General features: G+C 45.3%; 10 protein-coding genes across 10 annotated transcripts; 5 read left to right on the top strand and 5 right to left on the bottom strand.

The window, feature by feature from the left end:
- Positions 1–875: 875 nt before the first annotated feature.
- On the top strand, positions 876–1,965 carry V1512DRAFT_204812 (glycosyl transferase; the record flags this gene model as incomplete). Its single annotated transcript, XM_066913338.1, has 2 exons — positions 876–1,341; positions 1,409–1,965. 2 exons carry the CDS (start codon positions 876–878, stop codon positions 1,963–1,965), a joined length of 1,023 nt encoding a protein of 340 aa, XP_066772456.1.
- Positions 1,966–2,429: 464 nt separating this feature from the next.
- Positions 2,430–6,253, top strand: V1512DRAFT_235697 (uncharacterized protein). The gene is made up of 4 exons (XM_066914099.1): positions 2,430–3,746; positions 3,792–4,589; positions 4,755–6,018; positions 6,065–6,253. The coding sequence occupies exons 1-4, from the start codon at positions 2,655–2,657 to the stop codon at positions 6,097–6,099; spliced, it is 3,189 nt and encodes a 1,062-aa protein (XP_066772457.1). The 5' UTR covers positions 2,430–2,654; the 3' UTR covers positions 6,100–6,253.
- A 61-nt stretch (positions 6,254–6,314) lies between these two features.
- On the bottom strand, positions 6,315–6,882 carry V1512DRAFT_246487 (mitochondrial 54S ribosomal protein mL40; the record flags this gene model as incomplete). Its single annotated transcript, XM_066914434.1, has 2 exons — positions 6,315–6,661; positions 6,708–6,882. 2 exons carry the CDS (start codon positions 6,880–6,882, stop codon positions 6,315–6,317), a joined length of 522 nt encoding a protein of 173 aa, XP_066772458.1.
- A 225-nt stretch (positions 6,883–7,107) lies between these two features.
- On the bottom strand, positions 7,108–9,212 carry V1512DRAFT_259927 (uncharacterized protein; the record flags this gene model as incomplete). Its single annotated transcript, XM_066915739.1, has 4 exons — positions 8,814–9,212; positions 7,485–8,764; positions 7,212–7,437; positions 7,108–7,164 (listed from the first exon to the last, which is right to left on the bottom strand). Exons 1-4 carry the CDS (start codon positions 9,091–9,093, stop codon positions 7,160–7,162), a joined length of 1,791 nt encoding a protein of 596 aa, XP_066772459.1. The 5' UTR covers positions 9,094–9,212.
- Positions 9,213–9,572: 360 nt separating this feature from the next.
- V1512DRAFT_259932 (uncharacterized protein) lies at positions 9,573–10,948 on the bottom strand. The gene has a single exon (XM_066915740.1). The coding sequence runs from the start codon at positions 10,513–10,515 to the stop codon at positions 9,817–9,819; it is 699 nt and encodes a 232-aa protein (XP_066772460.1). The 5' UTR covers positions 10,516–10,948; the 3' UTR covers positions 9,573–9,816.
- A 657-nt stretch (positions 10,949–11,605) lies between these two features.
- V1512DRAFT_117364 (kinase-like domain-containing protein) lies at positions 11,606–14,476 on the top strand. Its single transcript, XM_066912916.1, has 3 exons — positions 11,606–11,740; positions 11,839–12,092; positions 12,145–14,476. The coding sequence occupies exons 2-3, from the start codon at positions 11,874–11,876 to the stop codon at positions 14,284–14,286; spliced, it is 2,361 nt and encodes a 786-aa protein (XP_066772461.1). The 5' UTR covers positions 11,606–11,740; positions 11,839–11,873; the 3' UTR covers positions 14,287–14,476.
- A 46-nt stretch (positions 14,477–14,522) lies between these two features.
- On the top strand, positions 14,523–16,972 carry V1512DRAFT_235710 (tubulin-tyrosine ligase family-domain-containing protein). Its single transcript, XM_066914100.1, has 7 exons — positions 14,523–14,605; positions 14,653–14,768; positions 14,812–15,106; positions 15,154–15,533; positions 15,581–15,643; positions 15,692–15,904; positions 15,953–16,972. Exons 1-7 carry the CDS (start codon positions 14,594–14,596, stop codon positions 16,905–16,907), a joined length of 2,034 nt encoding a protein of 677 aa, XP_066772462.1. The 5' UTR covers positions 14,523–14,593; the 3' UTR covers positions 16,908–16,972.
- On the bottom strand, positions 16,928–18,442 carry V1512DRAFT_117376 (uncharacterized protein). Its single transcript, XM_066912917.1, has 4 exons — positions 18,325–18,442; positions 18,166–18,274; positions 17,112–18,119; positions 16,928–17,068 (listed from the first exon to the last, which is right to left on the bottom strand). Exons 1-4 carry the CDS (start codon positions 18,420–18,422, stop codon positions 16,949–16,951), a joined length of 1,335 nt encoding a protein of 444 aa, XP_066772463.1. The 5' UTR covers positions 18,423–18,442; the 3' UTR covers positions 16,928–16,948.
- An 83-nt stretch (positions 18,443–18,525) lies between these two features.
- Positions 18,526–20,709, top strand: V1512DRAFT_117487 (uncharacterized protein). Its single transcript, XM_066912918.1, has 3 exons — positions 18,526–18,643; positions 18,696–18,762; positions 18,814–20,709. The coding sequence occupies exons 1-3, from the start codon at positions 18,577–18,579 to the stop codon at positions 20,516–20,518; spliced, it is 1,839 nt and encodes a 612-aa protein (XP_066772464.1). The 5' UTR covers positions 18,526–18,576; the 3' UTR covers positions 20,519–20,709.
- V1512DRAFT_259948 (B-cell receptor-associated protein 31-like-domain-containing protein) lies at positions 20,425–21,428 on the bottom strand. Its single transcript, XM_066915741.1, has 3 exons — positions 21,276–21,428; positions 20,904–21,226; positions 20,425–20,853 (listed from the first exon to the last, which is right to left on the bottom strand). The coding sequence occupies exons 1-3, from the start codon at positions 21,294–21,296 to the stop codon at positions 20,574–20,576; spliced, it is 624 nt and encodes a 207-aa protein (XP_066772465.1). The 5' UTR covers positions 21,297–21,428; the 3' UTR covers positions 20,425–20,573.
- Between the last annotated feature and the right edge of the window lies 1 nt (position 21,429).

Raw genomic sequence — 21,429 nt, forward strand, 5'->3', positions numbered from 1 at the left:
TTCTCTCAACAAATCACCATTGTACAATCTGTCAGGCTGTCGTCTCAATCTTCAAACCGCTTCTTCCCGGCCGCCTCTCCCTCAGTAGGCCCGGGTTCTCCCATTCTCCCTCTTACTTCATCTCGATCTTCGTCCGTCGCTTCCATCATTGGCCTCGATTCGGTAGACCCGCCTTCGACTTCTGCGGGTTTGAATACCTCGAAAATACGTACTGCATCTTCTTCGGGAGCAAAGTTATCGATTCTGTCTTCCGATTCTGGTTTTTCGCCATTGCCATCACCCGTGACTGCGTCTAGACCTGGTAGTAGGTCCCGGAGCCCGTCTCCATCGCGTTCTACAGCAAGTATGAGTAGTAGTTTCTCTGTGTCACTTTATGTTAATAAGAAGCTCGACGAGCTGTGTCTTTGTTTGGTGCACCCGGGTCAACTTCTTCAGCACTAGCTCCTTCAAAATCATCTACTTCGCTAAGGTTATCAAGGTCAGGTTCCATCCCTGATAATACAGCAGATTATTTGGAAAATACTGCTGCTAAGGAAGAAGACGTCAAGAAAGAATCTTTTCTGCACAGTACAGTGGGACCAGCCACTGCGGGAAATTTCTTTCTACAATTTATTAAGTCATTGTGGGACAAATCTTCGTTGATAATGTCATTCAGACCGCCGCGATTATACGCGCGAACGGTTCAGTATGCGATTATAACTTTCGTTGGTTTACTAGTTGTAATCACAGCTTTGAGCGGTCGTAGACGACCAAAGTTATCTACACCATCTTATGCGGCTCTTAACGACGCTGTTTTCCAAGCACATACTCGAGAAGCATTCCAACCTCTAATACCACGGTCAGATGTTGACATACCACTTGAAGTTCTGCAGAAGATGCGTAAGCCCAAGGCTGCTTTAATTTCTTTAGTCAGAAACTCGGAGTTAGAAGGCATTGAGCAGTCGATGCGTCATTTGGAAGCCAGGTATAATCATAAGTACAACTATCCGTGGATTTTTTTCAATGATGTACCTTTTGATGACAACTTTAAGGCTCGCACAAAGAATCTTACCAACGCAGAATGCTTCTACGCGACTGTTCCAAACTCGGATTGGTCTCTACCTAAATGGATTGATGAATCCAGATTCATTTCTTCCCTTGAATACTTAGGTGCTATTGGTGTCGGAAAGGGTTGGATGATTTCATATCGGCATATGTGCCGTTGGAACTCTGGATTTTTTTACAAGCATCCAATTTTAGATGATTATGATTGGTACTGGCGTGTTGAGCCCGATGTTCATTTCTTTTGCGATATCGACTACGATCCATTTTCGTTCATGGAGGAAAATAATCTTAAATATGGTCGGTTTTTCTGTGCAAATTATAATTGCATTTATTATTGTGCTGTGAGAACTGATTACGTTAATAGGATTTAATATGAATATTTTGGATGATGCCCGCTCATTTCCTTCCATGTGGCGACAGACTCAGGAGTTCATGGCTGAATATCCAGAGCTTATACATCCCGAAGCAGATTTTTCTTGGATTTTGGATTTCAAAAACGACGGCGAGTATAATAATTGTCAATTTTTCAGCAACTTTGAAATTGGTAGTCTTGATTTTTTCAGAAGCAAAACTTATAATACCTACTTCGATTATATTGATCGCAAAGGAGGATTCTATTATGAACGTTTTGGTGACGCTCCACTTCACACTCTGGCAGTTGTCTTGTTCCTTAGCAAAAAGGAAACTCACTTTTTTCGAGATATTGGCTATCAGCATGATATTAATAAACAGTGCCCATCCAAGTTGCACAATAAATGCTCTTGTGAGCCAACTAATTTGGATGAAAATTTTTTCAAGCTGGTGCCGATGGAATCACCTCAAAAAAAGCCAGAGGATTCCTGTATTAGGTTATGGCTTGGTGGAGAATGGCTTGAAAAGGATATGGCTGGAAACTATGTAAAGAACGGTTTCGAATTCTGATCGTATTTGTTTAGTTATCGGTACGATCGAATGATATTTTATTAGTTTATAAGAGGTAACTGTGACTTACGTAGCTGTATACGATGTTTGCCCTTCATATTCTTCACTAAAGTCTGAAGCGTGTTCATGGAGCATACGGAGCCCTAATCTTCATATTGTGTTGTAACTATCGAGGTGTACAATGACATCGCCCTGAGAATATCAGAAGTTGTCGCTGCTAGGCTGTTAGACTTTTAGATCGTAGCTGCAAACGACATAATTATTATACATAACTTAGGAGACGAAATTACTAACGACCGAGGAGGACCTTAGACGTTCGTTATATATCAATAGTGATTTCTGAGGTACAAGGCCCACTGTCTGTAAAAGTAGTTATCTCAAGGGTATTGTACTAACTATAATAAGGGTATTGTGTATAAAAAATACTCACTGGACCGCACAATTTAGCTATGTTTTATGAATTTAAAGAATATTAAATACATCAAACCAATGCGTTTTGACTGAAGAAAACACACGATTAACGCATATTAACCATTAAAACACGACGTATAAACTTCTTATCTAAGTATATCTCATCACGACTAAACAGTGCCCACGTACCACAATCTACGCACACTTTTTCTAACCGGAAAGGAGTTCACACCTCGAAATCCAGCAAACCTCCATTAACCAATTTGCAGCATCTTCAAATGATGGCAACGATTCCAACCTCAGCGCGGTCTGTTTTACAGTCAAATAAAAATGTTCAATCACAGAACTCACAAATGCCGAATTATTCACAAAACTCAGCCTTAAGTACTTCGTCTAATAAGAAGAAAAAGAAGAAACGGAAGGGTGGAGCCGCCTCTGCAAATACGAGTGCCAATGCAAATATGAGCTCTCTATCGTCTTATGAGAATCAGCATCAGCCTGAATTGTCTTTTTATGACCACCCTCCAACTTCAAATTTGCATTCAAATGAGCAGTTTGCGGATGATTATGCCTCAGATGAAGACCCTATACTACTCAACCCTGAAGCCAGCAAGAAGTCTTCAAAGAAGAAGAAAAAGAAGAAAACTACTCCAGATGGTACTCAGAGTACTATCAATGGCTCAGACCTTGTTCCTCTTTCAAAAAAGCCAGACAGGATATGGAATACAAACACGAACGAAGAACGGGAACGAATAAAAGATTTCTGGCTCAGTCTTGGTGAAGATGAACGACGCAGTTTAGTCAAGGTTGAGAAAGAAGCTGTACTTCGGAAAATGAAAGAGCAGCAAAAACACAGTTGTAGCTGCTCAGTCTGTGGTAGAAAGAGGACTGCAATTGAGAAGGAATTAGAGGTCTTGTATGATGCTTACTATGAAGAACTTGAGCAGTATGCAAATCAGCAACAGAAGTACGGTCCGGTGCCGCCACCATCACTTCGACCGCCGTACTTATCTCTAAATGGTCACCACCATGATCATATTCCGATCGATGACGACGATGACGACTTGGACGAGGACGATGACTATTCAGAGACAGATCAACCTCCAGAGTTGCTCAGCCATGATATTCCCCGTGATTTCTTCAATTTCGGAAACAGTCTAACAGTTCAAGGCGGAATACTCACGGTTGCTGACGACCTGCTCAAAAATGACGGCAAGAAGTTTATTGAAATGATGGAACAACTTGCAGAGCGACGAATGGCTCGTGAAGAAGAAGCTTTGACTGCGGCAGAGTACGATGAGGAGGAAGATTATGACGACGAGGAAGAAGATGAAGAGGATTACGAGGACGACGAAGATGACGATGAAGTTGTATGTGACTAACTTATTACTTGGATATTGTTTAACAATCAATAGGATTCAATGTCTGATGAACAACGGATGGAAGAAGGTAGACGCATGTTTCAGATTTTTGCGGCCCGAATGTTTGAACAGCGCGTGCTAACCGCGTACCGGGAGAAAGTCTCGCAGGAACGGCAACGAAAGCTGCTGGAAGAGCTTGACGAGGAGAACCGGCTACAGGAAGAGCGCGAGCTGAAGAAAGCAAAGGAAAAGGAGAAAAAGAAAGATAAAAAACGGCAACAGAAACAAGCAAAGGAAGAAGAACGGATCCGGCGCGAGAACGAGAAGGCGGCAGAGGAAGCAGCACAACGGGCAGAGGAGCTACGGAAAGCCGAAGAGGCACGTAAAAAGCGTGAGGAACTGCGGCTGAAGAAAGAGGCTGAACGCAGAGCGCTTGATGAAGAACGTCTGCGGAAAGAGGAGGAACGTCGGAAACGTCAACAAGAAGAGCGCGAACGTGAGGCCGAGCGCGAGCGGAAACGGAAAGAGAAAGAAGATCGGGAACGGAAAAAGAAAGACGAGCAGGTGCGGAAAGAGCGTGAGCGCAAGGAACAGCGCGAGCAAGAACTTCGTGAGCGTAAAGAAAAGGAGGAACTGGAGCGTAAAGCAACACTCGAAGCCGAACGCAGATTACGCGAAGAACAGGAGCGGCAAAACGCTTTTGCTCGACAACAGAAGGAGAAAGAATTACGTGAGAGGGAATCTAAAGAGCGGGATGCTCGTGCACGCAAGGAACAGCAGCAGCGCGAAGTGTACAGCAAGCGCGTGCAGATTCAGAACCAACAGTTGCAGCAACAGCATCAGCATCAGCAAGTTCAGATGCAGGCTCAAGCTTTGGCTCATGGTCAAGTTCAGGCTCAGATTCAAGCACAAGCACAAGCACAAGCACAAGCACAAGCGCAAGCACAAGCACAAGCACAAGCGCAAGCACAAGCACAAGCGCAAGTTCATGCGCAAGTTCATGCAGCTCAGATTCAGCAGCAGCAGTCACTTCTTCAGCATATGAACGTTTCACAAGCGCAGCAGTCATATGTTGGTGCGCCGCCACAGCCCTTGGCCGAGAAACCTGTACAGCTGTTCCCGTCTCAAGCTGGCAAGCCTTCTCCTCAGATTCACTCTGGCTTCCCGTCAATCATTTCCCCTCCAAGTCTGCCGAAGTCACAATCTTTGCCTAGAGTCGGTCTGGCTGCGTCTGCACCAGGACAAATGCCGATGTCTGGTCAGCGCATTCCAAGCTCTGATGCATCTGATTCGCCTATGTCGAATGTTTCGTCTTCGCTGTCGCCGACTCAAGCGGCTGCTCAACTTCCATCAAAAATTTTCAACCGCAGCTTCAGTCTTGATCAGCAATCATCGCCAGCACCAAATCCGGCTTTGTCGTCTGTACCGATAGGTCTGTATGGTAATCCGTTGGCCCAGAATATTGGCAGTGGGTATAGGCCTTTTGGGTCGCCGCTGACAGGTATGGGCCAACAGGTCAGACCGCAGATGATCTCGCCTCAGTCGCGGCAGTCGTATGTGAGTTTGGACTACGCTCCTAGCCAGCAGCAACCAGCAGGCATCTCGTCATATCCGTTCGGAGGTCCGAAGCGGGCCAGCACTACGCCTATCGGATTGTCTTCATCGCCGTCTATCGGTGGAATTGGTTCGCAAGCTCCAGTCTCGTCTGTGCTGGGTACCGTTGTTGGCAATGAGAGCACATCTCCGGTATCATCAAATGCACCTGTGCTTGACCGACGGACAACTACAGTCTTTGAGCACTCGCTCCCAGTACTGAATGGTCTCGCGCCATCTTCGCCAAAGTCTAGACCGATCCAGCGACCACATCCGATCCAGCGTCCGCCAAGTATCTCCAAAAGCGACGAGCAGCATACTGCATCGTCGTCGGTTAGTGACGAGTACAATTTCAGTCCGCCTGTGATGGGCAGTCTTGCGTTGAAGGAGGACGACGGTCAGGATGACGACATTCTGTACTACCAACCGACAGCGCGTCATGCGACCGTTCCGCTGGGTGCGCCTGGTGACTTGTCGGGGCTTGCGTCGTCGACGTCTTCGATCTCGCTGAACGGGCCTGGCAGTGTCAGTGGCTCTCGCCAGTTCTTCAACCAGAATGCGCTATTTAATGATGCATTTAGTGGAGCCAAGCGTCCGCAGGGCGACCAGTCTCCGTTGTATAGCAGTCCATGGGGTGGATCTGCTGCGATCGGGGGCAGCGTGGCTCCTTCTGCACCGTGGAATAGTAGTATGTTGAATGAGTTCTTGTGAATGACGAGTACTGATTACCATAGCCTGGGCCGCCGACGACGATCACAAGAAGTTGTGAGCATTGCATGAGAGTAGTGGCATAGTGAGCAGTGAATGTTAATGTAATGTTTATATGTTTGATGGATATCTCTTTTTTGTCTATTGCAAAGTTGCCATATTGTATTTTCCGGTTTCGTAAACGTTAATTGAGGGTTACATTTGATACATCATAAGTTTGTAGACAAAATATAGTCAAAATTATTTATCTATGTACAAATACACTATACGACTTGGCTATAACCGTTTTTTCTGCTTCATCTCAACCGGCGGTTTCCATGCCGAGTCCCAAATTCTTCTCGGTGGAGTATCAGTCGGGATTTTATATTCCAGCGGGAACCTGACCGGCGACTCCTTCACGAGCGCGCTTTTAAACAAGTATGGACTTGCCTTCTCCAGCTCGTCACAGGCCAACTTCATCTTTTGATACTGTTGCTCTAGTTCGACCCTGCGCGCGGTCCGTTTGTTGCGTGAGTGGAGCTGCCATGCCCTGTGAATTGTGCGATGTCGAAGCAGATCTTCGAATGCCATGAACAACCGACGGGGTTGTTTTCTAAGCGGACTAATTAAGCTCAGCTGGTTTACTATTGCGTATTAGCACGTTTAAAAAATATGCAAAAGATAACTAACCGAGCTTCGTCTTCTGTGCATTCTCTCCAACAACTTTGGTCCGCTTGCTGCGAGTCAGGAATAAACTGCCACTTGATATCTTCGTGTCATATCGTAAGGTCTTGGACATGGCCGGACCGGACGACACGATCGAAGCCAATTGCCGTGTCAGTCGTGAGCATAAGCCTACTGTCATTTTTGTGGTCGAAAGAGCTTTTACTGTCACATTCGGCTCCGGAACAACCTTGAGAATATTCGCAAGGGTTAGGGTGTGCATCACGACAAGTTTTATTCAAGTAAAATCATGAACATGAATTAAATAAATTAAATTAAAAATTATTGCAGTATTTGTTCAAATTTAAATGCATATAATGCTGGGTCGGTGGTGGTAGTTGTGGCATAGATTGTTGCTACGTCTAGGTTGGAAGAAAATTAATAATATATTACAAAAACTACCGAATATAAACACTCAATCAAGCTAGGCACGTCAGTACGTGAAATAAATAAAGGCAAAATTACACTTACTAAGCATATACTTCGGTCCATCTCCGCCTTCGGGACAAACCCAGTTGATATCCTGAGTAGGTACTTTGATATCACAGGTCTTGCAATGAATACAATTTTGCGAGTTGATTTGAAATCGCACGCCCTCTGGTTTGGTGGCGTCTTCAACATACTCGTATACACCTGCAGGACAGAATTTGTTTTCAACTCCTTTGAATTTCGGATACGATGCTGTTGTATGTGCGTCCTGAGAAAGAGTTAATTTAATATCCTCGACAGCAAAGCCATACATACCCAGTCTTTTACCTGTAAATGTACAGGCTCGTCTTCGTCGTGCATGGTGCCTGTTCGGGCAACGCTAGTCAGAATGTCGAAACTTAGCTTACCGTCTGGTTTTGGGTACTCGATTGGCTTAAACATGCTTGCCGGTTTCGTGGCCGCCGCGTCGGTCGTCTTATGGTGCAGCGTAAAGGGGACCCGGCCTTTGAGAAGCATTGTGTCAATCCCGGCATACATGACACCGCCGTACATTCCGAGCGGGTTGTGGAATGACGGGCGAATATTGCGAACCTCGTCGAGTTCCTGATACACCCACGACTTTTCGAAATTGGCTTGATAATCGTAGAGCGCGATTGCAGAGTCGTTCGTCGTATTGGACGTAATTGCATCATACGCGCTCTCGGCTGCCAACATGCCGGTCTTCATGGCTGTATGCGTGCCCTTGATCTTTGGCACGTTCACGAACCCGGCAGAACAGCCAATCAACGCGCCACCGGGGAAAATCAGCTTGGGAACCGACTGAAGTCCACCTTCATTTAATGCACGCGCACCGTACGAGATGCATTTGCCATTTTTCAACACGTTTGCGAAAACGGGATGATGTTTCATGCGCTGGAATTCCCGAAACGGAGAAACGTACGGGTTCGCATAGTCCAGTCCGACGACTAACCCAACCGAAACCAAACGCTCACTAAAATGATACATGAACCCTCCACCATACAAGTTTTTTGTCAGAGGCCAGCCCATCGTATGAATCACTTCACCATCCTTCCAGTCCTCTTCAGGAACTTCCCACACTTCTTTGATTCCAAGACCGTAAGTCTGAACATCGCTGTCACGGCGCAAATTGAACTTCTTAATAACACCTTTAGTCAAAGATCCATGACAACCTTCTGCCAATAGAGTCGCTCTAGCTTTGAACTCCATTCCACGCTCAAATCCGTGTTTTGGGATTCCAGCCTTCGACATTCCCATATCGTTTGTTGCAACTCCAGTAACAGCACCACTGTAATCGTAAAGCAGTTCATTGACTGAAAAACCAGGGTAAATCTCAACGCCTAGATCTTCTGCTTTTCGAGCAAGCCATTTGGTGACCTCACTTAGACTGACAATGTAATTTCCATGATTATGCATTTGTGGTGGCTCAGGTAATGGGATCGAGTATTTCTTAGTCAAAAACCGCATCTTGCTTGACGAGACCGGAGTCAATGGAGATGGAGGCTCACTTCTCCAATCAGGCAGTAATTCGTCTAGAGCCCTTGGTTCCAGAACCGCACCAGACAGAATATGATTTCCTATACTCAACTTCAGCGAATTAAGTCGTCGCAGACTAATAATCCTTACCAATATCTGCGGCTTTCTCCAACAGTACGACCCTGATCTCTTGTCCACGTTCTTGCTCGAGCTGCTTCAATCGAATCGCAGCACTAAGCCCTGCCGGTCCACCACCAACAATGACAACATCAGCTTCATCCCGCTCGCGTGGATCCTTTAGAATTTCCAGCTCCTCGGCAGTCAAGTTCCGAACTAGGGCCGAAGACTTGAATGATCTACTAGGCAACATATGCCATTGTGAAAGCCAAGTTCGACGAATGCACAGTGGGAAACTCTTGCTTAGCACCATTCTGTGTGTTTGTCAAGAGCTACAAAATTGACCCTTAAAACAGCACTGTCTGCCTTATAAAACAAGTAATTTGAGACTATTTTGTCCCCAATTCAGATACCCGATAGATTTACTGCTCGACAATGATTTTTTGTTTTATAGTTTGCAGGCGCCGCAGTTACCGATGCCCTTTCTACTAAACCCTTAGCTTTTGTAAAGTAAGCAGAATCATTTTAGTTGTCATAGGACAAGCCATAATACATGTCTACAGATTTGTTGTATGTATGATTAAATATATAAATTTATAATAGTACAACGCCAAACTCCAAGAAATGCTACAAACAAAAAACCCAACAAGAACAGATCCCGTAACACACGAGCGAACAAGCAAGCAAACAAACAACCAAATAAACAATCGCAAGAATGATTGCACGAGCAAACACGTGAAAGAGACTGAACAGGAAGAAAAAGAGCAAGAAAACAGAGTCAACAAGATTATCGTCAAGTTGAAACAGCAAAATCAGTAAACGCCATGAACACCATGAAATGCCAATCACAAAAAGCAATCCCAAACAAAAAACCAAAAACCGAAAAATTGCAAATGACTAAATGAATGTAACCATCATGCAGCAACCTAAAGTTAAACGTCAACATCAATCAAAGTATTAAAAAAGAAAACATTTTACATCACTACCAATTAGTGCCATCATCACTGCAGAGTGAAACCAGCTCATGCAGGGTTGCTTAGAACATGGCCAAGAAGAGCGCAAGAACCGACGCAAGACTAATAGTTGCGTAAAGAGAGACGATATGATTCTCACTGGCGCCGCCCAAGAACTCGATGGGAGTCGGTTTCACCTTTGGAGGAGATGCACCGGTTTCATTCGGAGTAATGGTCGGAGTAGGAACAGGAGCCCAAGTAGTAGGAGGAACATGCTTAGTCTTGGTCTTGACAGAAGTCAATGTCGAGTTGGTCACTGGAGGAGGTGGTGCCGGAGGAGTAACAACTGGAATTGAAGTGGTCACATTCCAAACAGTAGTAGGCTTCACTTCCTTTGAGTGCTCAGTAACATGAGTCTTGATTGTCGTCGAAACCTCCTTTGAGTGCACGGTAGAGTGAGCCTTAGTTGTTGTCGGGACCTCCTTTGAGTGTTCGTGAGCCTTGGTTGTTGTCGGAACCACCTTTGAGTGTTCATGTGCCTTGGACGAAGGCATATGGATAATCGTAGTCGAGGGGACAACGATAGTCGAAGTCTTCACGACCGACGGCTCTGACCAGTGAGACTTAGTCGTAGGCTTATGCTCGTGGGCGGTACTCTTCTCAACGGGCTTCTTGTCCTTGTGGGCCCAGTCTGCTTGCCCTTCTTCAGCAGCAGCAGCAGCAAGACTGGCGTAGGCAACGAGAGCTCCGTAGTAAGGGATGGCAGAGGCGTAAATCTTCATGGCTAAGTCCTTGCTAATAAATCGGTGAAGAGGAGAAAAAGAAAGAGGGAAGAAGAAAGTGGAAATTGGCGACCCTATTTATATTTTCCCGGTAGGCGGGGAAAGTGGGAAAAGTAAACAAACCGGCCAGATGTGAAATTTTACACTTGTTCCTGTGTATGTCGCTCGGCTAAGGTTTCTTGTTCAGTATAATATACATAAACTGACCGATACCGTCGGGAATTTACGGAATCAAAAATACAGAGAGAACAATATAGAATCAGCGTTAAGAAGTTTGTAAAAAATTCGTTGGAGCAGATTGCAATTGCAGTCACGATCTACAGGATAAACAGATTTAATCATGTCAGAAAAAATACAGCAGAATATTCAGATATCCATTATAAATGACTGCATGAAGTAACCTCTATAATAATATAAAAGGCTCGAAGCAAAGCGAACGAATGGAATTCTGTTTACTTCAAGAGCTGTGAAGATGATGGACGACGCGTGTTTAGCCGGGTAAGTATGTCAGCATGAGGTGCTTGTGTATTTGTTTGTATGCGTTCCACGCTAACAAATTGTGGCTGTGTTTTTAGTCCAAACAATAAGCGTATTTTTAATGCAAAAAATGAGAATATTTAAAATTCAAAAGCAAATTTATTACTTTATTTGTAGCAATATATGTTAATGTAATCCATGATATAGTGTAATCGTGGCTATTTATGGTTGAAACGCTCACAAAAGAAGAAACAAACAAACAAATCCCTTACGATCGATCGCACACAAAAATTCCGGTCTCTAATTTATTCTTTTCTTTTCTTTATTTTCTTCATTTCAAATTGCAAATAAATCGCGTTAATTTAAAAAAGATTTGTTTAAATCTTTCATTGCTCACTTTAAGATTGATTAGTCGTTCAAGTCAGTCTGACTTCTTTGTATAACGTCATCAATCGCGTTCGGTGTACGAGTACACGTCTCTCTACGCGTCTTTTCCTACACTCTTTTCCCTTTTTGCAACGCCAACGAGATTAGATTTTAATAGTTTGATCAGGCTAAGCTAGAAGATCTGTTAACATTTAATTAGAAGATCTGATTAACATTTAACTGTCTTTTTGTTTACAAAATTACGCGTGGTCATTCTAAAGAGGATATTCGTTTCAGAACTTACTGTGACGTGTTCACTCAACACATCCCGTTATTGAGATTATTTATCATACATTTAACCCGTTTACCAAACTTAACTCAAGTGAGTGAGCTTTTGTTTTCTTTCTTGCCGTCTCTCTACCCAGGGGGTGTGAGGCGTGAGGTTTTTGTGGCCCCTGCGATCTAACATGAATCGATCAGTTCAACCGCATTGCTCCTCCGAACGACCGACAAAAATGGAAACAGCAAACTCGACGGGTTTTCAGAGACCGGCATCAATGCTGAAAACACCTCCGGGATCTGTAATGTATCCTGACGCTGCTGTCGTTGATATGCAACAGTTTGGCAACGAGTCTGTCAAGTTCGGAAATTATACTCTGGGAACAACTTTGGGTGAAGGCGAGTTTGGTGAGGTCAAACTTGGATGGCGCCGCGACGGAAAACAGCCTGCGGAGGTATGCCTTGAATATCTATTACTATGATTAAATCTGTATTGACACGTTTTAGGTGGCGGTCAAGTTGATCAAAAAAGTAAACATTCCGCCAATGTCGAACAGAGAAGCAAAATTTCAACGTGAGATTGTTGTTCTACGGCATATACGACATCCAAATATCGTGCGATTACAAGAGGTCATTCAGAATCAGACTTACATTGGCATTGTTTTAGAATACGCGTCAGGAGGCGAGCTGTTTGATTATATTTTACAACACAAGTACCTCAAAGATAGCACTGCTTGCCGGTTGTTTGCTCAACTGGTCTCAGGTGTGGAATATCTTCATTCAAAAGGAATTGTTCATCGCGATTTAAAATTAGAAAACTTGCTTCTTGACAAGCATAAAAACATTATCATCACAGATTTCGGGTTTGCAAACGTGTTTAATCCCGAAGACGTCATTCCTGGTCGATCAAATGCAGATCTCATGAGCACAAGCTGTGGTTCACCGTGCTATGCGGCGCCTGAACTCGTTGTGACTGATGGAAAGTATAGTGGTCGGAAAGTTGACGTCTGGAGTTGTGGTGTAATTTTGTACGCCATGCTGACTGGATACCTCCCATTCGATGACGATCCCGAAAATCCAAACGGAAACAATATTACTCAGCTTTACAGATACATCACGACAACTCCTCTTACATTTCCCGAGTACGTCAAGCCAATGCCTCGAGACCTGCTGCGACGCATCTTAGTCCCTAGCCCTGACCTGCGTGCGGATTTATTGGAAGTGCGTGCTCATTCTTGGTTATTACCTTACTCGAAGTTTCTGTCTGTTACTCCGAAACAATGGGAAGAGATGCTGGTCACCGAGTCCGCTGAGAAGCCAGTTCGTTACTCACGAGACAGACAGAGCATGCCTACTACCAATATAGGCCGTTCTACGAGCACGCGCGATGTTGCGTCTCACCATACATTCCAAGGTGATTTGGGCCATCGCAGGAACCACAGTGGACAAGTTACGGCCATGGCCGACAGGCATCGGTCGTACCAACCGCCTCTGCAGCCACACATTAGCGACATTAGCAACGCGGACAACATCGAAGCTGTTCAGCAAAAGTTGCATCAGACTTCGATTGGACAGGCGGTCACTAGTGTACAGACCTCTAAGCATGAAAAGCGCCACACGATTCAACTAGAATACACAAAGCCACCATCATTTACTACTCGGAAGGTTGAAGTTGTACAGCCCATTGCTGAAACTCCTATAGTTGAAGACACAACGATGGAAAGCGTAGCTGAAGAGCCGGTTAGCTTACTGACTCATGAAACCATTGTCGAGGAGGACGTTGCTGAGACTGAGATTCCCGCGTCCGAAGAGGTCATGAAGCCTGTGAGGTCTGCACTGATTTTGACAGAAAGTACGAAGGAATCCGGTGTTGGGCCAGGAAGTGCAAAGATCATATCACCAAGAAAGTCGGATGCATCGAGACTGCCAGTTCCAACGAAGAGAGCACGACCGACAACGTTTCAATTTATTCCTCAAGGCCACAAGCCTTTACCTGAAGAATCCGCTGCAACAAAGACCGAGTCTACTGCGTCCAGAGAGGTAAAGAACCTGGTAGCACCGTCATCGAACCGAAGACAAAGAGAGCGACCGCAGAGTATGTTTACTTCCGCCGAGCTGCCACCAGTCAAGAAGGAGTCTTCTCACAGACGTACCGAGAGTGTGGCACAGCCGACGAGACCTGCCGGCAGCAGGCCGACAGTGGAGCCACATGTTAAGGGTCACCGACGAGGCGCCTCCAGCATCGGACAAGGTGCTGAGAAGCTGTTTAGCCGGATTTTGGGGACCGCGTCAACTAATACAGCTCAGCGGCAGACCCCCAAAACGAACACTTCTCAGCGGTCCAGCACATTAAGCAACATTTCTAAATATACCTCCTCTGAAAAGAAACCCGTCGCTACAGCAGCTGCTGATAAGACCAAGGTGGAATCTACAAAATTGTCGTCGGCAGACAAGGCCAAATCTCAACCCAAGACCACCGAGTCAAAGGCACGTGCACAAGCCCAACCCCCCATCCAGACCGCTCAACCCAACAGATTAAACAGCAGGTACGACGAGAAGCGGAACCAGGCGTCTAGCGGCCCTGCTCGAAAAGTCATGGATTTCTTTCGACGACGCGGGGCAGCAAAGTCGGGAATGGTTGAGCATTGAAGTGTTGCATATTTTTTTTGGACTTAAGGTTTTTGTTTTTAGAAAACAGGAGGGTTGGTGCGTTTTGTCAGCTTTTATTTTTGTACGCACAGCATGCAGGGACTACTTTTAATTGCATCTTTTTGTCAATCCAGTAATACTTTGTTGAATTGTCTATTACTGTCTGTAATGTAGATTTTGACACAAGACCCAGTGATTTGGGCTGCATAAGTATGTGCGGCTGAGTGGGATGTAACGTGAAAGTGGGAAGCAGAAGCAAATCTTTCCGGGTGAAGACGGGGATCAACCGTCTTTTGGATAAGCAAATATGCATATTTTGGTGAGTAACATAGTGACGATGGATGAACGAGTTTTGACAAATTGAAGGTCACAAACGACGACGGTCCTCCAGGTCCAGATTCACCATTTGTGCATTACTTTATAGAAGCATTAAAGAAGTACACCGACTGGGACATCAGTGTAGCTTTACCCAGTAGTCAAAAGTTTGTCTGAGATGGATCAGAAGGGAAGTACTGACATGATTAGATCATGGATTTCTAAAGCTCACGTCATTGGCGAGACCATTTCCGCGTCGTTTGTGAGTCCAAATGAAGCCGGTGGAGGGTATGAGGGCCCGTACGATGTTCCTAGAGGTCAGGGTGAGGAATGGGCGTTGCTGAATTGTACGCCTGCATCGTGCACGCAGGTCGGGATATTTCATCTGTTTAAAGAAAAAGGTCCAGTTGATTTAGTCATTTCGGGACCGAATTATGGACGGAATTCAACTGCATTATTCATCTTGTCAAGTGGGACAGTTGGGGCGGCGATGGAAGGCGCACTTGTGAGTTGAATAAGAACATGCTGTTGAATTGAAGACTGATGACTTAGTGTGGTGTTCCATCTATCGGGTTGTCATTTGCGTATAATAGCCGCGACTTAGTTATCGATCAGATTATAGCTTCTTGCTCTATATCAGTGAAGCTTATCAAGCATTTGTACTCGACATGGCCGCAGGACGGCAGTGTTGATTTATACAGCATTAATATTCCACTTGCCGAAGCTAGAGATGACATGATAATAGAGTATACGCATGTTTTGGCAAATAGATGGGGAAGCGCGTTTGAGCATATAGAAGAGGACTCCGAGGCTGAGAAGTCTGGTAAACTTCAATTCAAGTGGAAACCTGATCTTGCGGCAGTAAATGCCAGCAGCAAGAGTTCGACGCCGGAAGGTAATGATGGGTATGCTGTCAGCCGTGGTGTGGCCAGGTAAGTTACTCTTTTGCTTGGAGATTGTATCATGCTAACGTACACAGTGTTACGCCGTTGAAGGCGAACTTTCAAAGCGTGCCGGAACTGAAAGGGGAGATCAAGCTGCTGTAAGTAGATAGATGTAAAATACACATTACAGTGTTTTGATTCTGTAGGCCGCCGTTTACTGCCGCGATCTCATATCCACATGATTCGTACGTGTACCCGCTCTTAAAATCAAATCTTGAGCGGTACGTGCCTACTGCACGCATAGTCGACTCTGTGAGCAAGGCGGATGCAAAGATCTTTCATTTTACAGAGTACGAGGATTTGGATTTTGACAGGATCATGGAGGACAAGAACTACCTCGCATGCTCGTATATATTTCGGTAAGCAGTATTCTAGTGGCGAGGAGACGTGGAATTGACAAGAACTAGAAAAGCATTAATCAGAAAACACTTTCTCTCTCATAGTGTCGCGACATACACGACCAAGCACAAAGATTCTATTCTCGCTACAAGATTCCCAGAATCGTACTCGCTCGAGCTCGACTACGCAGAGTATCTTGACGAGGCATTGGATGATATTTACGAGTTCAGAGATGAGCTCGAAACCGAGCAGTCATGGTGGATTTTGAAACCGAGCATGAGTGACCGGGGACAGGGAATCAGGCTGTTTCATACGATGAATGAGTTGCGTGATATTTTTGAAGAGTTTGGTGATGATTCTAGTGATGAGCAAGACAACGATGATGACGACGTAAACGGCGTGGTCACAAGCCAACTGCGTATTTTCGTCATACAAAAGTACTTGTCAACTCCTCTGTTGCTTCCGGCCCACGGTATGCGCAAATTTCATATTCGAACGTACGTGGTTGCTAGCGGGGCTATAAAAATCAGCGTTTACAAAGATATGTTGGCGCTTTTTGCGCTTAAGCCATACTCTGCACCAGGCGAAAACGCCGACCTGACCGCACATCTGACAAACACCTGTCTGCAGGGCGATGCTCGCGACGACGGTAGTGTGGCGCCGTTCTGGGGCGTACAGGGTGTGGATCACGAGAACGTGCTTGCTCAGATTTGTGCACTTACGGCCGAGACATTTCGTGCTGCTCTCGGTCTCGGCCGAGTACACTTCCAACCGCTGCCGAATGCTTTTGAAGTTTACGGGTTTGACTATCTGGTCGATTCGGGCCAGAACGTGAGCTTGCTTGAAGTCAACGCGTATCCTGATTTTGCACAGACTGGAGATGAGTTGAAAAGTATTGTGGACGGGCTGTTTGGGTCAATTGTGACGGACATGGTGGCGCCGTACTTTGATGTCGTGCCAGAACGACAAGAGCCAAGCAGATTGGAAACCGTATTGGAGCAGGATATAAGTGGGCATTGGTAGACTAAAAGTTGCAATTAATGTGTAAATAGATGTACAGGTACTTATAGAAATTCAGATATTCGTGTGATTTCATGCTTGAGTTCATCCATCACGCAAAATCTGAAAATCAAATCCGTGAAACGATACCCGGTTGCAGCAAGCTCGGTGAATACAGTCCGTGCCTAAACTGGTCAGATTCAATCACGTGCACATAATAGCACATACAGTCTCAACGCGGCCGTCGTAAAGACATGCCATCCCGTAGTTGCATTTACTAGTATTATCTGCTGCTCGAGCCATAGCTTTGGCTTCTACTCCGGACTTGTCTGAATCAAACTGCGTCGTCTCGCCGTGAACGATGGTGGACGGGATCGGTTCAGTCACGACAATTTTCTGGGTCAAACTGAATAGCGCGTCTCGAGGTGACGACGGGGGACCCGTAGGTGGCGGTGCGGGTGGCAATTTCTTGTCGTCAGATAGCTTCAGTGCGTCAATTTCAAGTTCAGCGATTGGATCTTTAATCTCTGGCAACGGGTCAGCTGTTTGGTCTGGCAATTTTGAGAGCCACTCAGTTGCCCGAGCAGAGTCTCCGGCCTCGAGTGACAGCAACGCCATGACCCGGAACACCTGTACCCGCGATTTTGCATACGCGTCTTTTTCTGGACACGAATCAATCAATGCCTGTACGTGCTCAAACGCGGCGGTGAAGTCGCGGATGTGAGCCAGCATTGCGGCGACGTAGATTCCACACTTGAGCAATCTCGCTTCCCACACTATTTTTGCAACAGCGACCGTATCTTCTTCTGCGTCTGATTCTTCTTTGTCTTCTGTATTTTTTGCTGATTTCCATGCTTCCAGTCTGGCTTCGCGGGCAAGCGAGTAGTATTTTGTGATTCCTAGCAGTCCATGCGCCTCGGTCTGAATCTTGACTAACAAGACCCGCAGACTCCATGGAATGACAGAGTGGCCTGAGTGTGTGCGAAAGACATCGCTCGTATTGAATTCTGCCAATGACTGTGCTTCTGCTTCGGCCACTAACGGCAGGCCTAGTAATGATAATGACGACAGCCTGAGGATCCAAAGATGAAAAATGCGTTCATGGTCAGTAGGCATCGACGAGATCAGCAGTCGTTCAGCCAGAATTGCAACTGTGTAAAGCGTCGGTCTTGCTAACAGGTTTTCAGTCGTGTATCGTAACAAATCACTATAATCGACATTTGGAACAGGAGCTGCCTTTCATTTGTGAGACGGCGTTCAATTCAAACTTAATTTAACGTACCAACGACGGCAATGGCTTGAAGATATGCTTGTAAATAAACTCTTCTAAATTTAATGGAGCCTCGACCGCAGGCGTCTTAGGGAATTTGACCGCAGGTCGTCCAGTGGTGCTTAGTATTCTTTAGTACTTAAACCCTGAATGAGAACAAACAGCACATACGAATCAAAGTCAAGTGGTCCCTTAAAAATCTCAACCCTGCCTGGCGACACTGCCCGTCTACTCGATGTAGCCGGACTGGCTGCTCGAAGACTTGCCATTTTGAAGTATGTGAATTGATTGAAAGAACTCGAGGATTGGAATGGATTGGGAGTTTAAATTTAAGGTTTATATGTTACCCGGTTTAAATATTGTCAAAAAAAAGTTGTGTTGATTCGTCTACTTTTACTATCAATATCACGATTCGAAACACAAATGGAGGATCCTGTTGTTGTTGCTGAGACGAATAAGCGAGAGATACCTCCAAGTGTGGAAAGTGGAGGTACAGTTCAGAAGGGTGAAAAAGGGACATACACTAACCGACAATTGAGCAGATCCGCCTGCGAAAAAAGTGAAGCAGGAAGATGCTAGAGACAAGGGTGTTAGTAAGATTAAGCCGGAGTACGTCAATGGAGTGTTATTATACTTTGTTTATTACTGACTAGAATGCAGGTACTTGCTAGCAAAAGCACATAAACAGATTGAAATTGACGATGACGACGCTGAAGCAGGTGGGAAGTCCAGAGTCAAAAAAGAGCGCGGACAGAACAAAGGCCGCAAGTTTGCAAAAGCACAAGACTCAGTAAGATTTTGTAACACGATTCAAGACGGCGAGAGCGTGTGCAAGTTTGGCGCAGAGTGCAGATATGAACATGATGTTCAAAAGTACATTGACTCAAAACCCCCGGATCTGGGTGATAAATGCCCTGTGTATGAAGAGATTGGGTACTGTCCATCTGGGTTGAAATGTCGATGGTTACATTCGCATTTAATTGCTGAATCTCTAAAGCTGGTAATGGACGAAGAAAAGAAGGCAAAGGCGGGCTACGAAGTCAACCGGATCAGCCGCGAAAATCAAACCTTACTGCAGAAAAAGAAGTTTCCTACTCCGAAAAGCAATGTTTTGTTGCCGTATCTTGATGCTTTAAAAGACGCCGACATGTCTGAAAGTCAAATAAGAAACGGAGAAGAAAAAGCTGAAGCCGCAGCAGCATATGTCGAGCCTCCGTTACAGCCGAGTGAAAAGCAAACTCTGAACCTAGATAGAAAGATGATTCTGTCACCGCTGACTACGGTCGGAAACTTGCCATTTCGTCGGATGTGTAGATACTACGGTGCTGAAGTCACGTACTCAGAAATGGCGCTTGCCTTGCCTCTTCTTCAAGGCAGTAAAGGCGAGTGGGCTCTTCCCCGGACCCATTCTTCAGAGCGAGGTGGGTTTGGGATCCAGATTGCAGCTCCGAAGTTGTGGCAGTCGACCAAAGCTACGGAAGTGCTTACGGCGACCTGCGAGGAAATGTCAGAAATCAACTTGAACTGCGGTTGTCCGATTGACTTGGTGTACAGATCAGGTGCTGGGTCGGCATTGCTCGACAGCCAGGCGAAGCTGCTTCGCATGCTGAAAGGTATGAACACAGTCAGCGGGCAGATTCCAGTGACTGCGAAAATCAGAATGGGGACGCGAGATAATCATCCGAATGCGAAAAAGCTCGTCACACGGATGATAACCGAAGGTGATGTAGCTGCAATCACGCTGCACGGTCGATCACGACAACAGCGGTATACACGTTCTGCAGACTGGAAGTACATTGGCGAGACTGCGAAGATTGTAAGAGACATGTATGAAGAGCATGATGAGAAGGAAAAAGACCGTGATAGAAAAAAAGTATGGTTCATTGGCAACGGCGATTGCTATTCGTGGAAGGATTGGGTGGATGCTGTGGATGAACACGGTGTCGACAGCGTCATGGTCGCCAGGGGCGCGTTGATCAAGCCGTGGATTTTTGAAGAGATTCAGGCTAGACAGTATCTTGACAAGTCAGCGACTCAAAGATTAGACATAATCAAGACTTTTGCAAACTACGGATTAGAGCACTGGGGCACAGACGAGTACGGCATCAACAACTGTCGCCGATATTTGTGCGAATACTTGTCGTTTTCATATAGATACGTGCCCGAAGGTATTCTCGAAGTCTTGCCCGCACGGCTGCAGGACAGACCACCATTATGGCGCGGCCGAAACGACCTTGAGACTTTACTCGGGAGCGGAGACTATCGCGATTGGATTAAGATAAGTGAAATGTTTCTGGGACCGGTGCATGAAAGTTTTGATTTCAAGCCGAAGCACAAAAGTAATGCGTACGAGGGCCAAGGCTGAAAAATGAGATATATCTTTTTATATTTAATATCCGGTAAAATGCTAATCGAAAATATCACGTTTTCTTCTTTGACTCCACGACTTCAGGTTTCTGCAGAGCGTTGTACCTGTCTGATAAGTCAGTGAACTCCTTATTCAAGTCTGCGAGTTTAGACTTTGATTCGGCAAGTTCCTTTTGAGCGATTTCTAAATCAGAGGTTCTGCTCGATAGCTCGGCCGTGAGTCTCTTGACTTCTCCGCCTGACGTGCTGGAAGTAGGGGACGGTTTTGCCAGCGAGATCTTGTCTTCAGCCGCCAGTTGGCTCTCGACCAAGACAAACGTTCTGTTAAGAATTCTATCACAATCAGTTCATGATCCGAGAGACCAAATGATTTTCTGACTTACATTGACAAGAAAAGTGTAAATCCGCACAGATACATGTTTCTCTGAGCATAAAACTTGCGTGCCTGTAGATCAGATCGCTCAGTAGGAACGACAGACCTGCCGGAGCTCTGTGTCATGTAATCCTGCTGAACACGGAAAACTCTGTTGACTGAATCGATAAACAGAATCAAAATAAATACAAAAATGATCTTGAGTGTATAAGATGTTCTGGCGACAATATCTGAAGTCGAGATGAACGTGAACATTCGCCTACGCAAGTTGAATGGCAGAGGAGTCACGAGCACGAAGAATGCGAGCATCTCCGTGACGAGAATGACAAAAACCTTTTATTATTATTGACTAATATCATTATAAATATACTATCAAGCATACCAGAGTGTAATAAAGCGTCATATTTGAGTGTGTTTGAAGGATGAAATCAAGACAAAATCAACGTGTCTTTATTTTGATCATTCAACAAAACACAAGCCACTTAAGCAGGTCGATCTCTGACGTCACATCTAAGGGTTTGGTGTACTACATGTTC

This window comes from Lipomyces arxii (genome assembly GCF_038497795.1).
Source record: "Lipomyces arxii strain Phaff 12-163 unplaced genomic scaffold V1512scaffold_4, whole genome shotgun sequence".
Taxonomy (NCBI): Eukaryota; Fungi; Ascomycota; class Lipomycetes; order Lipomycetales; family Lipomycetaceae; genus Lipomyces; species Lipomyces arxii.